General features: G+C 24.3%; 2 protein-coding genes across 4 annotated transcripts in view; both read left to right on the forward strand.

Moving 5' to 3' along the window:
- LOC100212716 (G protein-activated inward rectifier potassium channel 3) overlaps window positions 1-7,120 on the forward strand; it is a 23,010-nt gene extending 15,890 nt beyond the window's left edge. For 2 of the 3 annotated variants that reach the window (XM_065804133.1, XM_065804134.1), the window contains 2 exons: window positions 5,983-6,680; window positions 6,787-7,119. In XM_065804133.1, coding sequence (XP_065660205.1) covers window positions 5,983-6,680; window positions 6,787-7,065 — 977 coding nt within the window. In that variant the 3' untranslated portion in view covers window positions 7,066-7,119. Of the gene's footprint in view, window positions 1-5,982; window positions 6,681-6,786 lie in introns of all 3 variants that reach the window. The other variant, XM_065804135.1, reaches the window with a different exon arrangement.
- Window positions 7,121-8,704: 1,584 nt separating this feature from the next.
- The window catches only part of LOC105845313 (probable E3 ubiquitin-protein ligase MGRN1), a 31,180-nt gene continuing 12,384 nt past the window's right edge, over window positions 8,705-27,500 (forward strand). Inside the window, exons 1-8 of the mRNA XM_065804136.1 lie at window positions 8,705-8,859; window positions 11,134-11,252; window positions 11,324-11,412; window positions 11,721-11,825; window positions 17,916-18,030; window positions 18,142-18,205; window positions 24,377-24,420; window positions 24,821-24,868. Coding sequence (XP_065660208.1) covers window positions 8,766-8,859; window positions 11,134-11,252; window positions 11,324-11,412; window positions 11,721-11,825; window positions 17,916-18,030; window positions 18,142-18,205; window positions 24,377-24,420; window positions 24,821-24,868 — 678 coding nt within the window. The 5' untranslated portion in view covers window positions 8,705-8,765. The remainder of the gene's footprint in view (window positions 8,860-11,133; window positions 11,253-11,323; window positions 11,413-11,720; window positions 11,826-17,915; window positions 18,031-18,141; window positions 18,206-24,376; window positions 24,421-24,820; window positions 24,869-27,500) is intronic.

Genomic DNA, 27,500 nt, shown 5'->3' on the forward strand with positions numbered 1-27,500 from the left:
CTTAAACCTAGAAATGTGAAAAAGATATAGTAAATATAATTGTTATAAGTTACAACTATAAGTAGTAAGTTCAGGACTTTCCAATTGTAAAAAGTAACTCTTTACTATTTTTTGTATATTATATTGGTTGTTGCCTTTGCTATGATGTATTAAAAAGCTAGACCAGTTTCCTTAGTTAATTTTTAATGTGGGGGAATGCCAAGGAGTTTTGTTCCTTTATCTCCAGACACAAGAATCTGCAATTGTTCATCTGTTATATTGAAATCAAGAGTGTCCATTAGTTTTCCATTCCAATGCACATGCATTTTTGGCCTCTAATTTTCTTTGATCTTCATTTTTTCTCCATTGCTATATTTTATAATCCATACTATTATTATACATAAATTTTATAAATAAAATTCCACATAACCCACATAACACATAAACTACTAAGCTCTAAGAAGACCTGGTGCAACGAAAAAGAAGTTAAAAAAAAAAACAAGGTTTATAATAGCAATAAAATAATTTGACTTCCAACAAATTAGATAAAAATGATTAAAAAAAAAAAATTAAAACTTTGCAAGCTTTCACAAAATTAGCACAATCTTCACGAAATTTTACAGGGGCGCTTTAAAAACCAATATGCAATACTAAAATTATGAACAGCCTTTAGCGTTAAAAATTTAATATTTTGCTGCATTTATATATACATATATATACACTGAGGCATAGTCGTTTAGACGCATCAATTTTTTTCTCTTTGTCTTAATTTTTTCTATGAATTGTCAACTGATATGCATGCAAGTTATTATCAAAATAATTGTTGTGTTGTGGGCTAATAAAAATCACAAAAAAAAATTTTCTATGTGTCTTCATTAACACGGAAGTATGTTTGATATAAAAAAGTACATTTTTTAATTGGAATATATCTATAGACGCAGTCATATTTTTGACATTAAAAGATGGAAATTAGTAATGCATATGTCCTCCATTACACTGGATCACCTCAAAAATTCTGCCTTTCATTGACTCCACTAGTCGTTGAAGTGTAGTTTGATCCAACTCGAACCATGCTTCAAGGATTTTACACTTTAACTCAGTAACAGTTTTAAATTGGTGTCCGGCTGCTTTAGCGTCATAAACTTTTCTTGATAGCATTACCCACACGTTCTCGATTGGATTTAAGTCCGGGCTACAAGCTGGCAATCAAGAACCGGGATGTTGTGGTCTTTAAACTATTTCATAGAACGCCTAGATGTGTGAATTGCAGCCTTATCTTGCTGAAATATGGCATTATCGTCCATGTTTTCAACCATATAAGTTATGAGTACATCATCAAACATTTCTGTATACTTTATCGAGTTCATTTTAGGTAAACCACAGCACAGAATCAATTTTCCTGAATAAGAAAATCCACCCCAAACCATTAAATTTCCTCCTCCATAATTTCGTGTTGTTTGTGGGTCATTGATTCCTCTTAGATTATGCCAATAACAATTGTGAGAGTCCGGACCATCTAAATTGAACTTTTTTTCATCTGAAAATATTACGTTTTGCCACTCATGAGTCCAATGCATATGGTTTTTAGCAAACTGTAATCTAGCAATTTTATGGTGTTTTTTTAACATTGGTTTTTGGTGTGGTTTCTTCCACTTTACGTTTGGTGTTGTACGTAGAATTTGTGCAACATGTTTATTGGTGACAGGCAATAATAAATTATCCTTTATTTGTGTTGCATTCAATTTATTTTTGGTTGCTTCGAAGCGAATTCGATTAATTTGCCGATTTGTTAATACTTTGTTGCCGTTTGTTGCTTTTTTTACACCGTAATTGTCACCTTTTGCAATGTAGTTTCGTACAACATGGTCAGATCTTTCAATTTTTCTTGCTATTTCTCGTATAGAAAGTGCTGGTGAGATTTCTGAGTCACGATATAAATTAATTTGTATTTTTTCAGCATTTGTCAAATACTTTCCTTTAGGCATTTCGTAAAATGCAATAAAAATGATACTGGCAGAGCAAAAGATCAAATTACACTAAAATTTATCAATTTATTTGTGTAAAAGTGATTAAAAATCAATAATTACCGTTATTAACCTGATTGCGTCTATAGATATATTCCAATTAAAAAATGTGCTTTTGTATATCAAACATACTCTCATGTTAATAAAGACACATAGAAAAAATTTTTTTGTGGTTTTTATTAGCACACAACACAACAATTATTTTGATAATAACTTGCATGCATATCAGTTGACAATACAATAGAATACATTACAATAGACAAAAGACAATAGACAATAGACAATACAATACAATACAATAGAAAAAAATTAAGATAAAGAGAAAAAAATTGATGCGTCTAAACGAATATGCCTCAGTGTATATATATATATATATAAATGCAGCATTAAATGCACGCTAATTACATCATACTAAAATAGGAAGCTAGCGGGGCTTCAGTAAATACATTAACTATTCTGCTGTATAGCCTGCTGCTTTAAAGGAGTGCTGCTACATTGTCTAAGGGTTTGGTATGGGGCAACAATCTTTTCTTTCATTATTCATAATTTTTTTTTTCATGTTTCAAGTGTGTCAAGCGTTATAGCTTATATTGCCAATTATACCAAGTGTTATAGCTTATATTATCAAGTGTACCAAGCATAGCTTATACTATGTTTTATTTAAAATTGTCTAAGTTTTCAATGAAAAAAGACATTTCAAGATTTAATGTTTCTTTTCTGAGTCTGAAGATCATTATAGTTTAGAACTTTTTTTTTTAAGTAATTTCCCCAATGCTGTGAGGGCTACAACAGTTGAAGACACTACTGTAGTTACAGCCATCTTTCAACGTTTTAACTCTGAAACAGGAATCTTGACAAAAAAGGTCACTGCACTTAGAAACAAGTTTGAAATAGATGGTATAAAGTCTTTGATTTTTCATTTATTTGCTGATTGATTTCTCTAATAAATATTTGCAAGGCTTTAAATTTTTAAGTTTTAAGTATATATAAAAATGTCAATAAACATAATTTTATCAAGCAACTTAAAGTTTAGTTTCAAGTCTAAGCTTTAAGTTTCAAATCTAAACTTTAAGTTTCAAGTCTAAACTTTAAGTTTCAAGTCTAAACTTTAAGTTTCAAGTCTAAACTTTAAGTTTCAAGTCTAAACTTTAAGTTTCAAATTTAAATTAAGTTCTACTACTTAACCATTTTCACAAAAAATGTTTACAAGTTTGTTTCTTTAATCTACAAGTTTGTTTCTTTAATCTACAAGTTTCTTTAATCTACATGGATTTGAAAATAAATTGTTTGTATTGAAACCCTGCAGTTTGGTACCTTTAAACAAAAAATGTTGTTTTTGCAAAAACCTTATTTTCTCCAATAGAAAGCTTAAAGACTTTTCTTTTTTATGTCAATGTCATAAGAAAATAAGAATTTTGTTATTTATTTATATTATTTATTTATTTATTTAATTAAAATGATATCTTAATTCTCTATTTAATAACTTATTTATTTCATATTTATTATTTTATTTGTTATTTTATTTATACAAAAAATTTATTATTATATTTGTTATTTTATTTATACAAAAAAAGTACAAGACATACTATGCTTTTTGTTCAAGTAAAAAATCTTACATGTTTCAATTTTTGTTTGAGTTATACTGTTGAGCTTTATCTTGATCTGAAATTAAAGCAGTATCACTTTCTAATACTTCGCCAGCATTACCTTTTGTACAAGCATTGATAAAATTCAAAATAAACACAAACTATAAAACAAATTTTATAGTTTATTACAATACATGACACAATGGTAAAAATGTACTTCATTATCTTTTTTCACATTTAATTATTATGGTATCAGATCATACTGATTTCTGATATTTGTTAAATATTGCTTTTAACTTTTTCATTGGTTTTTTTTATTGGTTTTTCACTTTTTTAACTTTTTCACCAGTTTTCATAAATCAAAGTTATATAAAGAAAATGATTTATAACTTTTGACTTGAAGGGTAACTTGAAGGGTAAATTTAATAATGTAAAATCAAAAATATATTGTACCACAAGTTTTTCACTAAATGCAGGAAACAGCAAAACTATTTTTTTACTAATTTTATATAATTATTATTATCATGTAGGAGTCTAAATTTGATTTTTTTTTAATTTTAACTAGCATTGGATTCCAATTTATTTAGGCAAATTTAATTCTGATATTATTTATGAAAATTGCTGACACTTAGACACCAGAAAACAAAATTTAAAGTTATGTTTTAAATAGAATTTTTTTTTTTTCATCAATGTTAAATTTTTAAATATCTATATCTATATCTATCTATCTATCTATCTATCTATATATATATATATATATATATATATATATATATATATATATATATATATATATATATATATATATATATATATATATATATATATATATATATATATATATATATATATATATATATATATTTATATATATATTTATATATATATATATATATATATATATATATATATATACATATATATATATATATATATATATATATATATATATATATATATATATATATATATATATATGCGTATATATATATATACATATATATACATATACAAAGTGATTCTTACGCCAACACATACGTCACTTTTAATTACTTTTGACTTTCGTCCAACATTTTCGTGTTGGACGAAAGTCAAAACCATTAATTTAATTACAAATTAATTGTTATATAAAAAAACCACAAAAACGCAAATTTAATTGACCGGAATGTTTTTAAAAACATTCTGAATGTTTTTAAAACATTCTGAATGTTTTTAACAATATAAACAATGTTTTTATTTTTATTTTTTTTAATAAAATGTTTTTATTTTTATTTTTTTTAATAAAATGTTTTTATTTTTATTTTTTTTACTGTAAATCATGCGCGGAGTGTTGCTACATCGACTATCTTATAGCCTGACTCGGAAGGGAGTGCTGCTACATCGACTGACAAATAGCCTGACTCGCAAGGGAGTGCTGCTACATCGACTGACAAATAGCCTGACTCGCAAGGGAGTGCTGCTACATCGACTGACAAATAGCCTGACCCGCAAGGGAGTGCTGCTACATCGACTGAGGGTTTGGTTGGGGCAGGCAGTCTATCATTATTAAAAAAAAAAAATTCCGGTCTTGCATTTTAATTTTTACTTTTTGTCAACAAAATATGGAAAAAACTTTCGGACAACATCTAAGGGTTCTATATATATATATATATATATACATATATATATATATATATATATATATATATATATATATATATATATATATATATATATATATATATATGTATATATATATATAAGTATATGTATATATATATATGTATATGTATATATATAAACTATAAATGCATGTTTAAAATGAAATAGCCTGTTGCCGGGGACTTCAGTACATACATCGACTATCGTAGAGGGTTTAGCATATGGCAGCACTCTTTTCTTTCATTATTCTTTGTTTTTTCTTCTTTTTCCGAAAATGCTGTATGCTATAGAGACAGGAAAAACTTTTAACAATTTATTATCTATATACGCTATAGTATATATATATGTGTGTGTGTGTGTTTGTGTGTGTGTGTGTGTGTGTGTGTGTGTGTGTGTGTGTGTGTGTGTGTGTGTGTGTGTGTGTGTGTGTACACATTATCTTTAGCACAATATATCTTTTACATTTTAAGTTTTCAAATGCACACCTTAATTTTTTTAATTTTTTAACTTTTTCAAGGAATATAATTTGTATAAAATTATTTGCTTTGAATTAAAAATTAATAGTTTTGACTATCATTATGAAACAGTAACATTATATTTATTTATCTTATTTTAATGTGTTTATTATATTTGTTTTGTTATTTTTATTTATCTTATAGAAAAAGTTATGTTTAAGTAACAGTTTACTGTTTTTACAAAAAAAGGAAACAAATATATAACCAAGAAAATTTTATAGATAATTATATTTTCAGCTTCGTGGCTTGTATTTGGTTTAATTTGGTGGTTGATACTAATATTTCATGGTACTAAGTGCTTTGATCACATAACATCTTTCAAAGAAGCTTTTTTGCTTTCTCTTGAAACTTCTATGACAATTGGTTATGGTGGTAGGCAGATATCGAGTGCTTGTGAAGAAACCATCTTTCTACTTATTGTTCAGTCTTTGTTGAGCTATTTTTTAGGAGCATGTTTTTGTGGTTTAATATACACCAAAATTGCTAGACCTGGAAAACGTGAGTCAACAGTTCGTTTTTCACATCATGCAGTTATTACAAAGCGCGACAATAAAATATGTTTTATGTTTAACATAGCTGATGTACGTAAACGCCAGTTAATTGAATGTCACGTTAGAATGTATTTGTTCAGATCTTATAAAACAATTGAAGGTAAAATAGTTCACAATCATCAAGACCAACTAAGAGTTGGAACTGACTGGAATAATATAAGAGATGAAAGTGATCGTTTATTTTTACTTTTTCCATGCACTGCGGTTCATGTAATTGACAAAATGAGCCCTTTTTACTATATTTCAAAAAATGAATATCAACAATCAAATTGGGAGATTGTTGTTGTTTTAGAAGGAACAGTTGAGGCAACTGGTTATGTTATGCAAACTAGGACTTCATATTTGCCTTGTGAAGTGCTATGGGGTGCTGATTTTGATGACATGGTATGAAGGTTTTTTTAAACATTAGCAACATTTTTTTTTTTTTTAAACTGCCTTGAACAAGTGTTTTTTTTTTTATTCTTGTTTACTTAATTACTTTCTGCTTTAGGCAACAAGTGAAGACTGGTATGACCAATTAATGCTTTATCGACTTGATAAAATAGATAATTTTTCTTCAGTTGAATATGTACCTGAATGCAGTCCTTATGACTATTATAAATCAATAAATATGCAACCTATTGACCTTGTCCCTCGTCAAGATCATTTAATGGTTGGTGCATGTGGTGTTAGCACTCTTGATTTTAATAGCCACTCTCAATCTGAAAATATTGTTTTAAAGTCTGAAAACAAAATGTTGACTTGCATTAAAGAAGAACCAAAAGTTTAAAGTTTTTTTTTTTTTGCTCAATGTTAGTGAAGAACTTCTTTTTTAAATTAAAATAAATTCTTTATTTATTTATTTTTTTCTATATAAAAATCATTTTATTCATTTTTATGAAAATAAACAAATTCATTTTATGAAGTTGGAAAGAATAAAATTATAAATTATGCAAATTCATAATCGCATATTCTTCTGCTGTTTTGATAATCTATAATACTTTGCTATTTCATTTTGTGCAGTTCTCTCCATAATCTCATGGTGTTTTACATTCTGTGAAGTTCTCTCCATGATCTCATGGTGTTTTACTATACTAATTATTATTAACTATTTTTATTTTGCACTTATATCAACGTTATATTAGTATAGTTAATTAGTTGTATTTTTATTAAAATTATTATAATTTCATAATTATATATATATATATATATATATATATATATATATATATATATATATATATATATATATATATATGCATATATATATATATATATATGCATATATATATATATATATATATATATATATATATATGCATATATATATATATATATATATATATATATATATATATATATATATATATATATATATATATATATATATATATATATGCATATATATATATATATATATATATATATATATATATATATATATATATATATATATATATATATATATATATATATATATAGATAGATAGATAGATAGATAGATATAGATATATACAGCCCTCGAAATGAGAAAAAATAAGACCTTGAACTATTATTGGTCAGCATGAGGTCAACACAAAGTTTTAAACACAAAGGTTTCTCCATTACAAAATATAAACGCACTCGGCATTTATATTTTTAAAAAATCAACTTTTAAGTCAGCAGTTAGGTTGGCAATGCTGAATGCTGACCCTAATTACAAGGGCTATATATATATATATATATATATATATATATATATATATATATATATATATATATATATATATATATATATATATATATATATATATATATATATATATGTATATATATATATATATATCTATATATCATGATATATTAAATATCTACTATATTATACTATAAAAGTACATATTGTGTTATACTTAGCTTTATTCTAAAATAATAGTTTAAATTGTTGTACATAGTTTTAAAATTGAATTTTTTTTATTTGTATCTTCTTTTTTTTCTTCATGTTCAATAATACTTTTTAAAGATTTTTTAATTTATTATACTTAAATGTATTATATGTTTTAATATATGTGTAGCATATTTAATGTTTGAATGTTTAATAATATTATTCTTAAGTTTAAAATTTAATGTACCAAACATTGTGGAAAAATATTTAAAGCAAATTTTTTTATATTGTTGTCTTTTTCTAATAATCATTTAACAAAATAGTAAATAAGCCAATAGAAATATCCAGTAACAGAATAATTAGTAAATAAGCCAATAGAAATATCCAGTAACAGAATAATTAGTAAATAAGCCAATAGAAATATCCAGTAACAGAAAATGAGTTTAAAAAATATATATATATATATATTCATTGTTCTTTAAGTTCATAATAACTAAATTAGAAACCATCAGAATAAAATTAATAATTATCCTTTAAAGTCTTTATGAACAAGATCATTTTCTTCTTTTATTTTCTCTTTTTTTATTTACTCTAAACAACATTTAGTTTAAAAAAGAAAATTATTATACATGGGAAATTATTTACCCTATTTTAACAGAAGAACTGACAATGGAGTGGAAATTATTAATGCAAATGCTGTGTATCGGTTTCCTCCAAAATCAGGTAATATTTTACTATAAAAATTTTTAGTTTCAATTATTTAAGAGAATTTAAAATGTTTGCTACTTATAGTTTTGATATATAAAAAAATTTCATGTTAACATTTTGCCCTCTCATCTTTTATGAGGTTGAAAAAAGTTCATTGTGCAGTTGTTTTTTTTTAATGTTACTCATCTTCCCAAGGTCAAGAGAGCCACTACAGTCGAGGAGGCTACTTTAATAGGTTCATTGAACTTTAAGTTACTTTATCTGAAAGTTTTTGCATGTGCAATTAATTTAAATAAACTTTTCTGAAAATTTTTTTGCTGTAAGTTTGAATTGTTTATAAAACAAACAGATTTCAAGTCACTATTTGAAGAGGGAGTGTCGAAAAGGTTTTTAATATTTTTGCAATTTAAAATTATAATGCATTTATTTTTAAACTTTATCGACCAAATTTTGAAATTCAATTAAAAATGCAATGAAAATTGCATACAAAAAATTTAGTAGTTAAAAATAATTATTTTTATATACTGTTTCTTGTTATAATGCCTTCATAACCCCTTATATCTTCATTAATCTTTAAATCTATTAAAATGATATTTTTTAGAATGTTTTAGTAGTTTACATAACTACAAATTCTTTATCACTTATCTTTATTGCATTTTTTTTTCAAATTCTAAATCTTTACGTTTCATCCATTCTTCTTAGTTTTTTGTTTTTTTTTCATGTGAAGGATTTTTAGTGGTCTTAAACCTCTTAATAGTTTTATTATTGTATTTTGCACAACTCCTAAGGTTTGTTTTGATATCAGTCTAAAACAATCTTTTAGCAGTCCAAGTAGTTATTCAAATGGTGTTTAATGAGATCGTGCTTCCATCTTAGTGACATGTTAATGTTGAAGCTTATTTCATCATAATCTTTTAGGTAGTCTGTGATAATAGTCAGTAAAAGCTCTAATCTTGTTACCATAAGGTGGATCTAATGTCATTCCAAAAAATCACCAAAGATAAAATGGGTCTTTTTATTTAGATCATAAAGGGTATTTCTAAAATAATATAATAATAAGTTTTATCTGCTTTAATTTTGGGCTTGTCAATACATTTATAGTACTCCTGTGGTGCCACAGATATTATTTTATCTAGTTGACTTTTTTGCCTCCTGAATCCTTCCTGAATTTCCTTGCTGAATGATAACTGCTCACATTACTTTTAAATATTGATTGAAAATTTATTTTACTAATTTCTGTTATATTTTGGTTACACCTTATAGAAGTTCATGTTTTTACTTGCTATTAAGTAATGCGTATAAAGTATTAAGTAATATTCTTTATGTTCTGATAGTTCTAGTATCAGCAACTACTTGTATTCTTCCAAGCATTGAAAATAAATTGAAAAGTAACTGTAAAACCCATTTGTCAGGAAAAGAAAATGTCAGTAAATATAAAACCTATTTGCCAGGAAACTTCTAAACTTTGAGAGTTTTCTCTTTTGCCAAAAAATAAAAAATTATTAAAAACAAGAACATAGAAGATAAAAAGATAAATACCTCTTTCTTATAAATTTTAACTTTGTATTTTGGAAACAGTCAAATGGAAGAAGCATTCACACCAACATCAAAGCTGTTATTTATATGCTTTCCTACTAAATTTCCTAAAAGTATACTGAGATGGATTTTGTAGATTTAAACATTTTTTGTCCTTGTAAAATAGCAAACATCAAAATAATTAAAAAAAATTTTTTTTTTAAATAGTTTTTTGTTTTTGAAATAATTAGATTTGCTAGAAACGATTTAAAAGATTCTACAATTTTCAACAGTTCTGAAAAGATTGATTTTTTTTGTTTCTAAGGAATGAGTTTTATGACACAAAAAAATGAAGTTTTAATAAAACTTTCTAGTACAGTCTAAGGTTTAAGTCATATTCTACATACCTTTTAAATAAAATATTATCTTGAAGTTATTTATCATAAAAAATTAATTGTTAAATGTTAAAATTTGTCACTCAATTTTTTTGCATTTAGTAATATAAAGTTACTAAATGTTAAAGTTAAAATGAGATTTTAGTATAAAGTAGTGAAAAGTAAAATTGTTGAGAAAAGAAGGCTGAAAAATGTTTAGCCACGAGACAGTAAAAATGTTTAGCTACAAGACAGTAAAAATGTTTAGCAAGTGAAAACAATGTTACAATGCTACAAGACATTATCAGGACTTTTAAGATAATAATTAGTTTTTTTGTATTATTTTTATTCATTTAAAAAAATTTATTTTGAAATGTTTCTTTTTTTTGTGGGTTGAAAGGTTCTTACTTTGGAACACATTTCATGATGGCAGGTGAAAAGTTTGAGAACATGAATCCTGAACGATTTTTGTTTGGAGAAAACAGCGATCTCAATTATCTTCCAACCAAACCAATGCCAGTAAGTATTTATCTCCTATTAGAAACTTTTAAATCCAATGTTAACTTTAAAAACATTAAAAATTTATCTAGTTTCCATACTCTATTGGAAAATCAAATGAACCTAGCAACACTGTAAGAAGCCTGGTGCATTTAAGAAAAGACACATTGAAACTGTTAAAGTTAGTATTTTTTTAAAAATTTCTTTTAATAAAAAAAATACTCAGTAAAAAAATATGATTGTTTAAAACATGTATATAACATATACAACAGCAATATTGGCCTGGTAATTTAGATCATCCTTAGTTGCTATGTCAACTATTGCTTAACAGTTCGTTGAGATATTATCTGTGTTTTTATTAAAGATTGTAAATTTTACAAAATCTAACCTTGAAATCATCGAATTTTTCGCTATACTTTGTTATATTTATGTATAACAAAAAGGTATTTAGTATTTATGTATTGAACTATGTTTTTCTATTAATTTTAGAATATCATCACAATATTGGATTGAATTTGTTTTTGACACTGATATTGCATGCTCTGTAGATGTATATTTGATGGCAAATGAGTTTTTGACCACTGACAGTTTAAAGTTAGTACATTGTGTTATTAAGTTATTGAACAAGTAATAGAACAGGTTAACCTTATAGGGTAAATATAAGTATATATATAAAAGATTTATTTACCTTATAAGGTATATAAGTATATGTATATATATAAAACATTTATTAGCAACATAGTTTTAATCAAAGTAAAAGTTAATTTATTTCTTGGTGTTTAAATTGATGAATATCTGTTTTAGAAAAATCACAGAAATTTGAACAGCAAAATAATTAGAAAGTATAGAAATTTAAAAAAAAACAAAAATTTTCTTAATAAACAAACTTTAATTAAACTATATTAATCGATCATTCGTTGTCTCATTCATTGTTTGCGAATATTGCATATTGTATTACTAATAAAAATAAACTAAAATCTCGATTTCATTAACAGTAACATATATTACAAGTTTTAAGGATCGATTCATTTAATCCCAACCTTTTTTTAGTAGCAATTAAAAATTTTGATATATGTGAGCTTAATATTTTTAATGAATATTAAAATTTGTTTTATATTTAAATATAAAAACAATCTATCTTTAGTACCTTTTTATAATTAGTATAATAAAAAAATGAAAAAATAAAGACATTTTATGAAATAATAAATGCATTCATCAATGAGCCTATCAAGCAAAATTTAGAAAATTTTGTGTTCCATATTAATGAACTTAATTATGGAATGAATTAGTTTAGAAATAATTTTAATTTTCACAAGAGTTTAGTAGTAACTTTTTCAAACAAATTCGTAGAAAAATTTTTCAATAGATAATTATGTGCATTATTTTAATTTCAGTGTTTTACTTTTTTTTAAATAAAAAATTTTATTTTTTATTTAAAAACTAATTCATTACGCAAAAATGTTTTACAAAAGTCTCCAACATAGATTTAAATTCATAAAAAAATGAAGAAATATAATCTTTTTCAAATAAGAAATTTAGATTTCATTAGTAATTTTTGTTATGGATATTAAAATTTTTGAACAAGTACTAAAATAAGGTAAATATCCTATAGTTTTCAGTGTTTAAAATACCCACTCTTGACTTGAACACACATTTTTACATGCCTAGGGATCGACTATCAATTTCATTCATAGTTCTTTCGGAATTAAGTTCCAATTGCTTTTAAGAACCTTCTTTAAGTGTGTTTTGCTTGTTATTTTAACGTTGCACATTTTAAGGTCCATCCAAATTCAAATGTATTCAATGGGACTTAAATCAGGCATGCCATGACAACAAAGGTATTTTTTTGAATTGTAAATATTTTTTGATTTTTTTGCCTGTTTGGCACCATGTTGTTGGTATTGAAAAGTTGCAAGAATTTTGATATTGATAGCTTCAAGCACAACTGCAGGGTATCTTTCATTGATTTAATTCAACCTTTTCATTAAGACTTTGTTTATCTTTATGATCTACCACTTTTTATGACTATGAATTCAACTTTTTAACATTCCAAGGCATTTTTTTTAATTAATTAAAAATTAGTTTTACATTATTTTATTTTATTACTATTGCAATTTTTTATATTTTTGTTTTATAACTTTATTTAGGTGTTGCCATGATAGACTAGTTTTTAGTTATATGGTTGACACATAATCTAATTTTGTAAAATTGTTATTAAATTTGTAATTTTTCGTCATTAAAAATAAAGATATTTGCAAATTTTAAAAAAGTTTTTAATTTTCAGTGTGTGGAAAATTATAAAATATCAAAAGAAAAATTATTAAAACAATTGCTTTAATAAGATATTTAAGTTCAAACAAATTCTAACCCTAAAAATTAAAAGTTTTTTTGAAAATTAAGTTATTAGCATGAAAGATTAAAGGCAATTTAAAAACAAAGAAAGCTTTTTTTATTGTTTACAAAACAAATATCAAAATATAAATCAGCTCTATGATGATTGGATTAAAGGAGGCACACCAAACACACTTTACACAACATCACCATCTGGTTGGATAAAAAGTAATCAATTTTTGAAGTGGCTAGATGAAATCCTCACATTCAAAAAAAATTGGTGGTCATCATATTTTACTTTTAGATGGCCACAGTAAATGTGTCATCAAGTGCAGCCTTAAAGTGTAAAGAAAACAATTTGTATTCCCACCCAAAAAATTTTATGCTGAAAGTGGATTCAGCAATTTGTCTAAACAAAATTTTCCCATGTCTCCTTGCACAGTTGTATAGAAGCAACAAAGGTTCCCTCGTGCTCAAATTATTGCTGGTTTTGAAAACACTGGGCTCTTTCCATTAAATCAAAACAACATTGACAAATCAAAATTACTTATTTGTCAAACTTTTAATAACGCCTTGATAATATTATTAGCAGTTAAAAAATCACCACGCGGCCCAAGTTCTTTACCTCAAATTCCTCAACAAACACAAACCTTAATTCTGCCTGCAACTCCACTTTAACCCCAACTTCAATTTCAATTGGAAAGAAATCTTTAAAGAGCTCTCTTGAAGAAATTTCAATTCCAAAATTCTTACAAATATCCTGCAATAAAAGCCAGAAATGTCAAAACAGTGGTTGGTCAAGCTTTTGACTAACCTCTAAACAGAAGAAGGATTGTTAAACCAGTTAAGAGAAGAAGAAGGCGCAAAACTATTAAACAAACATTTGTTGAAATTGCAGCAGCAGAAGAAGAAACTCCTGCTAAGAAAACAAAAATTTTTGAAAATGAAAAGGCTAGAGATGCAAGCTTTGTGAAAAACTCAAGTTGCAGTTTGTGGTTCTGTGAACCTTGTCTACCAAAAAGAAACATGTAAAAGATAAAAACAAAGAATTATTTGCATGAAAAGTTGCAGAGAACCTAGTTTATAAATTAAACTACAAATAGTTTATAAACATTTTTTATTTTATTTCAAGCTCAATCTTGCTCATGATTTTTTTTTCTAGTTTTTTCTTTTTGTGTTATTATTATGTGTATATTTTAACACTAAAAACAAAATTATTGAATTTATCAATTTATCTATGTTTTTTCATATAATTTTGAACTGTCCACTTTTGGAAACAATTTTACGAGAAATGAGCACTTTTTTAAAAATAAAATCTTATTTTCAATAGATACTTGAAATTATAATTTTTAGCAGAAATGCTCTAATAAACAACTATATTCAAGAAAGAAAAAATTCTAAAAATTCTCAATATTAAAAAAGTTATTAAAGCTTTTTGTGAAGAGTGTTCAGTTTGCAGTACTTTTACTCTATATGTTTAATTTTGATATAGTAGTTTTAATTAATAATAACAACAACAACAACGACAACAAGATATTTATTTTCCTTAAAATTTACAATCGTATCATTACAATAATATATTAATAATAATGAAAATAAGAACAATAAGAATATCTTATAATATTATAAATAATAAAACCAAAATATCATTATTACAAATAAATATAAATAAATGATTGACAATGAAGGAGTCACTTAAGCAGAAACCTGATCAAAGGAGTTACACCTAATAACTATATTATAATTATTAATTAATTATTAATTTAAAAAATTAATGTTAATGAACTTTATTCATTAATAGAGCAAAAGTAACAGCAAAAATAATAGTACTTCCAATAATTATAATAATAATAGTAATAATAATAATAAAAATAGCAGTAATGAAAACAATAAATAATAATGACAAAAACAATAAAATTTCTATAAAAATTGTAAGAAGAAAAAGAAAAATAAGAAAACTAAAAGAAGTTAATAATGATAAAAAAATTAAAATAATTTTTTTTTTTTATTTGTTTAAATTTATTTTGTTTTAAATAAAGAAATGAAGATAAATTATTTTTAACTCATTTACAAGACTTCAATTTCATTCACTGATGCACTGATGTATAATTGAATACTTACCATATCTCAAAGTTTTATTGGGAGGTACATTTAGTTTTCCATTATTGATGTTTCTAGTTTAATGTAACTGTATAAATCAAGTTTCAGTGAAGAAGGTTGTAATAGAGGAAAGTAAATTTTTATTAAGGGAGTCAAAAACAAAATATAGATTAGCAAACCTAAGTAGTGGTGACAAGGTAGGAATTTTAAGTTTGAATTAATTATTTCTTGATTTGTCAGATTTTGATGGTTTTGTCTTGATTTTTCAAATTTTGATGGTTTTGTCTTGATTTATTAGATTTTGATGGTTTTGAAGCATTGATATAAATAGTAAAAAACATAGTTTAACAATTTATCAGGCAAAAAAAAATTAATTCTACAACACTTACGAAGTAATATAGTTCCTTATTAACCATCATGTTTCTTAAATCCATTCTATCAATTCTGCATTTTTATTATATAATTAATTGATAGAATTTTCCATATTAAATCATTAAATTTGGTTTTCACTCTGGCATCATGAAAACATGACATCTGGAACGGTGCTACTTTAAAATACTTTAGACTTCTTTATAATAGTAAACAGTTTTTTCCTTATGATGGTAAATGGTTTATTCTTTATGATAGTAAATGGTTTTTTCCTTATAATGGTAAATGGTTTATTCTTTATGATAGTAAATGGTTTTTTCCTTATGATGGTAAATGACTTATTCCTTATGGTGGTAAATGGTTTATTCCTTATGATGGTAAATGGCTTATGATGGTAAATGGTTTATTCCTTATGATGGTAAAGTTTTTCAATAAGATTGAGTACTTACTAAAAAACATTGTAGTTGAATTTTCAATGTATATTTAGTTATAATATTGGTGTTAACCACTCTGAACTGAAAAGAGATGCACACATATATATAATATTTAGAGACAAATGCACTTATATAAGAACTCAACTATCTATTCCTACTCAACTATCTATTCCAAGTTTTTAAAAATTCTTCAAAGCAAGTAAAAATTATTTTGTTCAAATTTTTGAATAACTTGCTTTGGCTATGACTTTTTTAGAAAATGTTTGATTTTCATCAAGTTTTATTTAAACTTAAAATAAAAAAAACTTTTTGTTGCTAAACTTAAATAGGAGTAATAAGTCCCAATTCAGATTGTTTTTATAAGTTTTCATGACAACGCAGATTGCATTTTATCATTAATATTTTACATTAATGTGTGGAAAGTTTAATAAAATATAGCAAAAACATTTGCTAAATATTATAATCTTTTTTGTACTAAAAAGTGGAAAATAAACTTTTTAACTTAATTTTGGTAGTTCAGTAAACTAAAGATTGACAGGTATGTTTCTATATAAATCTCGTGCAGACCTGCCAATCTTTAGTTTTCTGAACTATTAAATTTAAATTAAAAAGTTTATTTTCCACTTTTTAGTACAAAAAAATTTATACTTTTTAGCAAATGTTTTTGCTATATTTTATTTTCTACTTTTTACTCTTTGCAAAGAGTTTTGATATTTTGAGCATGCATTTATTCATATAAAATATAAAAGTAAAATAACATTAAGTACAAATATTTCATTTGGATTGCCACCCTCATTCTCCCACAGTTGTTGTATATTTTTTATTAAACAAAATTATGTTGTGAATTTTTTTTTCAATTTTTTTTTAAAAAACTTTTATTTAAAAAAAAAAAGGTATTAAAAAAAGATAAAAAAAAAAATACAAACCCACAAGCAATGTTAGCCGATTTTAAAATTGAAATGATTTATTTATAAAAGAGAAAAAATTGTTTTATTAAAGAAAAAATCACAAACCCACAAGCAATATTAGCCCATTTTTTATAATGAAAAGATTTATTAATAAATAAAGATTATTTTTAAAAATAAACTTTCAAGCAATTTAGCAGCATATTTTTATAATAAAAGGTACATGAAGGATGATAAAGTTACTTGATAAAGAGTTCATATCAAGTGAAAGAAAAGATTATGAAAAACTAAAAAGTTTAAAGTTTAGATAAAATAAAAAATTAAATAATTTTTTTATTGCACAAACCATTTTGTAAACATAAAAGTTTAATTTTTGGTAAAGATTATTTGTTTTTATTTCAATTTGAAATTGGGGGAGAGTCATGTGGCTTAGATACATTACTGGTTATGGTATTTGTTATGTTATAATACTTTATAATTGTTTTAGTTTATTTTTTTATTATGGTATTAATTGTCAAGTTTTATTCTTATTTGTTTAATTTAAGGTATGCGTCTCGAAAACCTGAATTATCAACTGAACCTGTTAAGTTTGGTAAAGGGGCGAACCAAGTTTTTCGAACTTGTTTACTCATAGACCCAGAAGATTTTCAACCATCAGAAGTATGTGTATTAATTTGACAATAATAGTTTATAATTTTATATTTTAATTTTTTCAAAATTTAAATAATTTGTAATTAAGTTTAAATTTTTACATTAATTTTTTTTTTATAGCTAAATTATATACCTGGAAACAACGAGATTCCATTAGTTATTCAAATTTCAGTTGATGATATTGGTGAGAATAACTTATTAAGTATTATGATTTAAGTCTATATAATACTTTTAGTAAAATCTCATTGTCTAAGGTATCATAATAGTATTTATGTGTAGATCTAATATGTAGATTCAACAAGACTGCAACTACTATTTAAGTTGGTAGAAAAGAGTTAAACAGCAAGAAAATGGCTGACAAAAGATTTAAAAACCTGTATATCGTATGAGTTTGTATATCATAAAGATAAGAGAGAATTTCAAACCATTAATGTGCAAGGAAAAAAACTAGATGAATAATGGTTTTTTGAGCATAAAGAACCAGTCACAGTAAAAAGATGAATTAATAAATATATTTATTATTCAAAAAGACCTCAAAAAATGTTTTACAAATTAAAATTAATATATACAATAAATTTTGTAATGAATATTTCTTATTTTAATACAATATTTTTACATTTATGTAAAACTTATTTGAAACTTATAAGACTGTATTTAGAATACATATAATGTATAAAAAAATGCAGTAATTGTTAGAGATGTCATGGAATGGTGATTTTGCAGAATACCAAATATTATGCTAGGTGCTCAGCCAAAGCACCAAATATTCTTTGAAATTTATTTTGTTATTATACTTGTTATTATTATATTAAATTGTTGTAACTATAATCATGTATATAAGTATCATATTAAAAATAACCAGCTCAAATATTTCTTGCATTTTTAAGGTAATTTCATAAGTTGCTATAAATAGATATAACACAAAGAACTCCAAACTTATTAATGATAATTTCTAAAATTAATTTCAAAATTAAATTTTAACTAGTTAAAACACAGTGAGCAAAACAAAAAAAGATTAATCCGTGAAAAGTTAATACTTCTCAATGAAAGGCTGCTTGACACCGATGAACCATCACCAGTATCTATGTGACAATGAAATGTAAATGAAAACAATAAAACCAATCTTTACAAAAAATATGCATACAAATAAAGATGTGGGGAAAAAGTCAAATTGCAATTATGAGGACTTTGCAATCATTTTATGAGGACTTTGCAATCATTTGCTATTATCAAACAATGAAAATGTTTTTAAGTATAGACTTTATATATCAAATATGCCAGTTATTTGTTAAAATAGTAAAAAAAATATATAGTTATATGTAATCTGTTTTTATGCTGTTTTTTCATTGCAATATAGTATTCTGTATTTGGCTGGATAGTTTGCAATGTTCAGCCCAATACCAAATAGTAAAAAAAGTAGCCATAGAAGCCAAATACCAAATAATCACTGAATATTTGTGATATTTCTAGCAATGAATGATATCTATATTTTAAGTTGTAAAAAAACCAAAGAAATTTGACACTTGAGTTGATACTGTTTTGATGTACTCAGTTTCAGGTTGATCAATATTCTGTTTCTTATTGTAATCATTAAATATTAAATAAACAAAAATGGCCAACGCAGACATTTTCAAGGCCAAATATTTAAATTTTGGCCTTAAGTCAAGTCCAATTGTTAACAAATCTACAGGTATCAAATGTTGTAACAATAAAACCACCTGTTGTAAAATTAGACCAAAGCTATGGGCGGAAATTGACAAAGTCAATAAAAAATATATATTTTGAGATTATAATTAGATAATTAAATAGGTATTTGAAAAATTAGTGATAGTTAATGCTTACAACTACTATAAGTGATAGTTAATGTAATCATTAACTATCACTAATAGCCTACAAACCTTTAAGAAACATTTAAGAAACAATTTATAGTTCCAAGTAACGAACCAGACATACAAGCTCTCTGACGTTGTATAGTTTTATTTTATGAATATTGTTCGATTGTGTACAGTTTTTTCAACAAAAACTTTTTCTTTGGTAGATGTTTCTTGAATCTGAATTATAACACTATTTTCAGTAGATATCAGAGTAGTTTCTTGTGTTGTTCTTGAGCAAAATGTTTGATAGTTCAGTACTAGAGAAGACCTGAAAATAAAATATTCAAATATTATTTAAGTTTTTTATTCAAACTTTTTGTTTACAACCACTATTTACTAAGCGCTGCATTATTCTTTCAAAATCAATAAAATCACCCATCTTCCCCATTTTAAAGAAATGAAAATGATTATGTAGTTTTTGCAACAGGATTTTAATCATTAATGAGAAACATAACATTTCTTAACATTTCTTCTAAAGTCTTAAATAGTGACAGAACAACTGGAACAATACAACTGATTTATCACCCTGAACAAGATCTGTTGCTTCAGCAAAAGATTCCAATATATGCACTGATTCTTGCTGCTGGTTTAACTCTTTGAATGATAGAATTAGATTTTCTTTGTTTGACTCACGCAAAACAGCACCTAACTTGGTTCAAGTGAAACAATTACCTTTAACTGACTAAATGTACTGTTCCAACGAGTTTCTTTTTTAGATGGAATACAATGTCCTTTTCCCATAGCAGACTCATAGGCACTATGAAATAGCGAACTTTGATGTAATAGATTTTTTGAAGTTTAGAACATTTTGAACACAATTATGGATCAGTCTCATCATCCAAATGATTTTCCCCATCTTTAATTTTTGGTGTGTTTTTGTAATACTAGAATGACAAGTATTAAATTAAGCTGACCATTTATATGATTTCTATGAAAATTTTTGTTTCTGAATTTGATTACTGATGGCAAACCTTTTTCCTTTTTTTTATTTATTTATTTATTTATTTAATATAAAGAAGGTTAATTAAGCTGTTGCTTATTGGTTTAAAGTTGTATTTTATAAATAAAATTAATTTTAAAAAACTATTAAAAATACATTACAAACAATTTTTATGAACAGATTTAAATAAGTTGAATAAAAACAGTATAAATAAAATAAAAAACTCTATAATAAATTATAATTTAAATATAATAAAAACTATTTTAATTCAAAAAACTTTTATAATTCTGTTTTTAATTTTAAGATAAACTCACATGTTCAAATCTTGTTTTAAATTTTGATATGTTTTCAGTAATAAAAAACGTTAAAACAAATCATGTGACTTGATATATACAGTGTCTCAAAAAATTATCCGACATTTTTTAAAATATTTTTGCTAAAAAAAGTGCTGTATTTTCGTAAATTTAAACTTTTTTGGTAAACTCAAGATTAATAAAAGTTAAAGAACATGTTTTTAAATAGATTTTATTTATTTTAATGTAAAATATAAATCACAAAGTTTTCAGTCTTAAAATAAAGGAACTTAGGTCGTTTTTATATTGTCAAAAAAATATTCAACCAAACACATTATTTATTTCATAATAAATTATTATGTAACAAAGCAATTAATTTAATATTTTGTTAGGCCTCCCTTTGATTGGATTACAGCTTCTAGATGTCTAGGCATTGATTTGACTAAAGATTTTGTTTCTTCTGGTTAAATCTTTTCCCAGCCTTCTTCAATTGCCACTTTTAGGTTATCAATTTTGGAAAATGACTGATCTCTAATTTTCGGTCTAAAATTTCCCGCAAATGTTCAATGGGATTAAGGTCTGGTGATTGTGCGGGCCATTCCAAGACCTCAACATTTTCAGCAAACCACTCCTTGGTTTTAGTGGCACTATGCTTGGGATCGTTATCTTGCTGAAATGTAAAATCAGATCCTAACCAAAGTTTTCGAGCAGATGACTTCAAGTTTTGCTTTAATATGTTTCTGTATTGCACCTGAACCATTATAGTATCAATAAATTGGAGTTTTCCAACACCCTTCCAAGCCATTGAACCCCATACCATCACGTTACTTGACAGTTCCTCTCACACAGCTTAATTTGTAGGCTTCTCCGGCTTTTATCCAAACTTTTTGGGCTCCATCATAATTGTCTTCAGCTTGCTCAGCCAGTTTTTGAGCTGAAATGAAGCGGTTTTTCTTGACTGCTGATCTAGTCAATCAGGGTTTTACCCTGATTGACTAGATCAACAGCTAAATTTCTCTGAGAAACTGTCCGGTGATGTTTACCTCCAACCATTTTACTTAAAAAAACATGAAATCTTTTTTTTATATAAAACTTTTGTTTTTGCTACAAAATAACAGTTTTTTGTTATGCAATTTCATTAATTGTATAAAAAATATTTCCATAAATTTCACATAAAATTAGTTAAACTTACCTAAATATCGCTTGGTCAGATAATTTTTTTACAAGCCTATTTAATACTAAGTTTCTTTTAGGACAAATAATAAACCAACTGAAGCATGAATCAAAAAATAAATAACTAAATAACATACTATTCCCAATAAAATTAAAATGACAGGCAAAGTAAGGATTGCTATTCATTGTTTTTAGTATAATTTAGAGCGTAAACATTTTTTTTTGGGAAAAACTTGTTTGGTATTATAAATTTCTGTTTAACCAATCATGTCATTGATTATTGTTTTAAAATGCCAATTGAAATCATCACAAAGTTAATTTCAAAAGCTTTCAAGTAAACAAGAATTGTAAACAAAATCAACTGTAGTAAAATTTCTGAAAGTTCTGAATTCAATAAGAAAAGGTTAAAGACCAAGACCAAAATGTTCAAGGCCAAGACCAAGGCCCTAATTTTTAGCTTTAAGGCAAGGCCAAGGACTAACAACTCTGGTTGGCATAAATCAGCAATTTGAAAATACTAAAATTTTCAGATTTTACAAATAATCATTTAATATATATAGAGAAAACAAAATACCAAAGAATTTTTCTTTGGTATTTCAAAAGAAAAAAGTTTTCTGCTTTAACATGCTCCTAAGCAGGTTAACATTTTTATATTGTGAAAAAAGATTTTTTTTTTTTTTTTTGCTAAATAATAGATTAACAGGTACGTCTTATTATTCTGTTTATTAATGACTAGATAATCAAATCTATTAGTTTTGATCATAAAACAAAGAGAAAGTTGAGGGTAAAACCAGATTTTAAAAATTGATAAAATGTTAGTGGTATAATATATATAATATAATAATAGTGGTATAAAAAATGTTGAACTTTAAAAGACATGCTTTATTCCATTTTAAATTTGATCTTGAAAAAGACTTAATAAGAAATGAAATTTGAAATCAATAAGTCCAGTCATTAATTAAGTATGCTCTTTTAATGGATTGTTTACCCTATACATATTTATATATGTAGATATGTATTTATGTTTATGTATAATTGTGTGTGTGTGTATATATATATATATATATATATATATATATATATATATATATATATATATATATATATATATATATATATATATATATATATGCACACATATATATAAATACATATAAATTTTTTTTTTCTCTAGTAATTAGCTGTTCTGAGGTTTATGTACATTTTGATGATGAAAATTATAAAAATATTTAAAAAATCTTACGATTTCTATTTAAATTTTTATCATTATAAAAATTTCTTTTGATATACTAATATATATATACACACTTAGAATTAAAAATTTGAATTGCCTCTTTTTGTTTAGTGCCTAGCCACTTCTATTTCAATATTGTTAGATTATTCTAAAACATTTTTTTTCCCCATTTCACTACTATATCAGTTTTATTTTATTTACAATCAAAATTATATTAAATCAAGTTATTATTTTTTTTTATTTTTTTTTCATGTGGCATTTAGGATACACTATAATTTGCATATTTATATATGCAATTTATACTCTTAGGATGTTTGTCATTGTTCGATAAGTGTTTTTGTATTTTAAAAGAAAAGTAAACAATTTTTATATTAAAATAACCTTGACAAAATTTCCAGGATGAAAAAAAGAATTTTTTTTATTTTCTTTTTTTTTGTATACTTTTAAGACATATTTAAAATTTTAATAACCTTTTTTTATCAAAAAACTTCCCTAAAATTAATCTTTTAATTATATATAAAAATTAATTACTAAAATTAATTTTTATATATAATTACTTTAAATTTTTTTATCAATCGCTATGTATTGGTGGTGATTTTTTTTTTTTTTTTTGAAAAAAATGTTTCCATTTGTTATTTCAAACTATTTTTAAGTTTAAAAGTTCAATTAATTAAAGTTTTTATAACTCTCATTTTGTTTGGAAAACAACTAGTTGGTCTAATTTTAGCTCAGCATTAATTCAGGTCCTTATTTTATCTTTAATTTAATCATTTGGAAATTAATATAAGCATATCAACCTGCAAATGTGATATAAAGTTTATTCATATCATTTTGTTTATAGATTTTCCTGGCCAATCTGAAGCAACTTTAGCTGGTATTGAAAAGGTTTTTATACTTGTATTTTATATTTGTGTTTTATATGTACATCGTATTTTATAATTTTTATATTTCTTATTTATAAATAAAATCTTTTACAAATATATTTTTTTAATGATTTATGTAAAAAAACAATAATTTAAATGATATAATCACAAAAACAGCTCCAATATCTTGATATAAACATATAACTAACATGGAAATGTTAGCTATATGTTTTTTCTCAAAACATTTTGCTTTACATATAAAGCTAACATAAATTTTTTTCATGTTATTTTTCATGTCTTTTTTTATGGCAGCTTAAGTTTAGCTTTGTTTTTTTTATTGATAAAAACATTTTAACTTAACTGCCATAAAAAAGTTTTTTAAAAAACTTATTTAAAATAACATTAATAACAATGTTTTTTAGTTGTCTGAAGGAATATTTACAATCAAGTTTATGAAACAAAAAATAATGGTAAAATTTTTTTTTGTAATCATATAAAAAGAAATTCTTATTTTCTCTATATAACTATGTGTATAGATGTTTGCCTTAAAATAATGGCCAACCAACAATCAATTATTGTCAACTTTTGGAAAAATAGATACTTTGAACTCCCAAAATTAATTATGGCCGATCAAATTTGATTGCCAATTTTTGCAAGAATTTTAACACAAAAAAAAGAATTTTAAAATCCTAAAGTTTTAAAAATATTTATGATTGCTAAATTAAACAGTTTTAAGACAATGACAATCTTTAATTCACAATAAAAAAGGTAATTAAAAAAAAGCTCAAAATTTTAATCATCTGGAAAATTATTTAATCCTCTACTTTTCAATTTGTATAATATGTATATATGTGTGCATATGTCTATATATGTCTATGTGTATGTATGTATATATACATATTTATATATATATATATATGCATATATATATATATATATATATATATATATATATTTATATATATATATATATATATATATATATATATATATATATATATATATATATATATATATATATATATATATATATATATATATTAGGGTGTCCCAAAAAACAACATTTTCGAAAATAATCTGCTCCCACCCTCTACATGTGTTTAATCTAATACAAAAACACTAGGTTTAAAATTTTTTTGAGTAAAAAAATATTTTAAGGGGTCGCTCAAGACCCTCAAATATTTAATGGGTTCATAATATTTTCAAAAATATGTCAACCTGGTACTCAAATGAAGTGAAATTATATAAAAATTTCAAAAATAGTATTCATTTCGAAAAAAAATTGTTTTTTGTGTTTTTTTGTTAAATAACGTAATTTTTTATTACATAAAAAATTACGTTTTATAACAAAAAATGAAAAAATGCATTTTTTATGTTTTTTTATGATAATTTTGATAAATAAACTAAAAAAAATTTTTAATTAACATTATTTTGAAATTTTTTTATAATTTTGCTTCATATGAGTACCAGGTTGATATATTTTAAAAAAACTTTTTTTTCAAAAAAGTTAGGGACCCATTAAATATTTGAGGGTCTTGAGGGACCCCTTAAAATATTTTTTATTTAAAAAAAATTTTAAACCAAGTGTTTTTGTATTAGATAAAACACATTTAGGGGGTGGGAGCAAATTATTTTCAAAAATGTTGTTTTTTGGGACACCCTTTATATTACACATACACCTATATATTATACACCCTATATATATACACCATTATACTTATATATATATTATACATTGTATATATTCACCATTATACACCTTATATATATATATATACATACCATACATACACCCTATATATTATACACCCTATATATATTATATATGTATATATCAGGCTTGGTCAGGAAGCGGGAGCGATCGCTCTCGATAACTGACTACAGGAATAATATTTAGTTGCGAAAAGCTGGCCAGATTTTTTAGTCGTTTTGAGAACATTTCAAAAAAAAAAAAAAAAAGCGCAAAAAAGATTTCTTGGGCCGATGAGAGACAATTACATAAAAAAATTAACTAGAAAAAGAAAATAACTTTTAAACGCGAAAAAAATTAAAGCAAAATAAATTACATTTAGAACAAATATTTTCGAAACATTGCTCTTTTATAATTTTTTTATAAAATTAGGCGACATTTTTTATATAAAGTAACATCTTACAATTGCTTAATAAGGAAACAAATGTTCTTTTATTTATTAAAAAGTGTAATATATTTTTTATTTATATACTCGTGTCTTATTTCCAGTGCTGGTTTAAGGAGGGTTGGGATTTAAGGGGGCTATAGCCCCAAGCCCCAGAATGTTACAGGCCTCAAAATAGTCAAAAGACTTTTTTTTATCATTTTTACGTTCTGGCACATAAAAAGGCCTCCAATATAAAAATAGTCAAAAAATAATATAAAAATAGTCAAAAAATCTTACTAATAAAACTAACGCTAGCTTTAGTTTTATTTAAGCGAAGTTTTATTTAAGCTATTTTATAAATAAAAAAGTTAATTTTTTTAATAACAATTTTATATTTTGCGTGAAAATTTTAACACATTTGAAGCAATTCTTCTTAGATGAACAAATCAAATAATTAAATCATTGAGTTACTGTAGAAATTAAATTAATTAGATAGAAATCAACTAAAAAGGTTAAAAATTCTTTATGAAGGAAGCGGAACTGATTCACAATATCGCTGATGTTTAGTGAGTGGGCTTTTTAATTTTAATTAGTATTAAAAACTAGTAGAGCTAGTAAACCAATATCTAAGAACTTCAAAACTTTCCTTTATATTTAATAACTTTCTATATATATATATATATATATATATATATATATATATATATATATATATATATATATATATATATATATATATATATATATATATATATAATATATATATATATATTATATATATATATATATATATATATATATATATATATATATATATATATGTATATATATATGTGTATATATGTAGGTCCAAACAGCAAACATCTATTTGATTTTTTTAAAAAAAGATTTATCAAATAATGTGATGTAATAAGAAATATAGTTAAATTTTTTTGCAGCGTTTCTTTAAAAAAAGTAACAACACTATGTCTAAATGTAACTGCAC

This window comes from Hydra vulgaris, chromosome 08, assembly GCF_038396675.1.
Source record: "Hydra vulgaris chromosome 08, alternate assembly HydraT2T_AEP".
Taxonomy (NCBI): Eukaryota; Metazoa; Cnidaria; class Hydrozoa; order Anthoathecata; family Hydridae; genus Hydra; species Hydra vulgaris.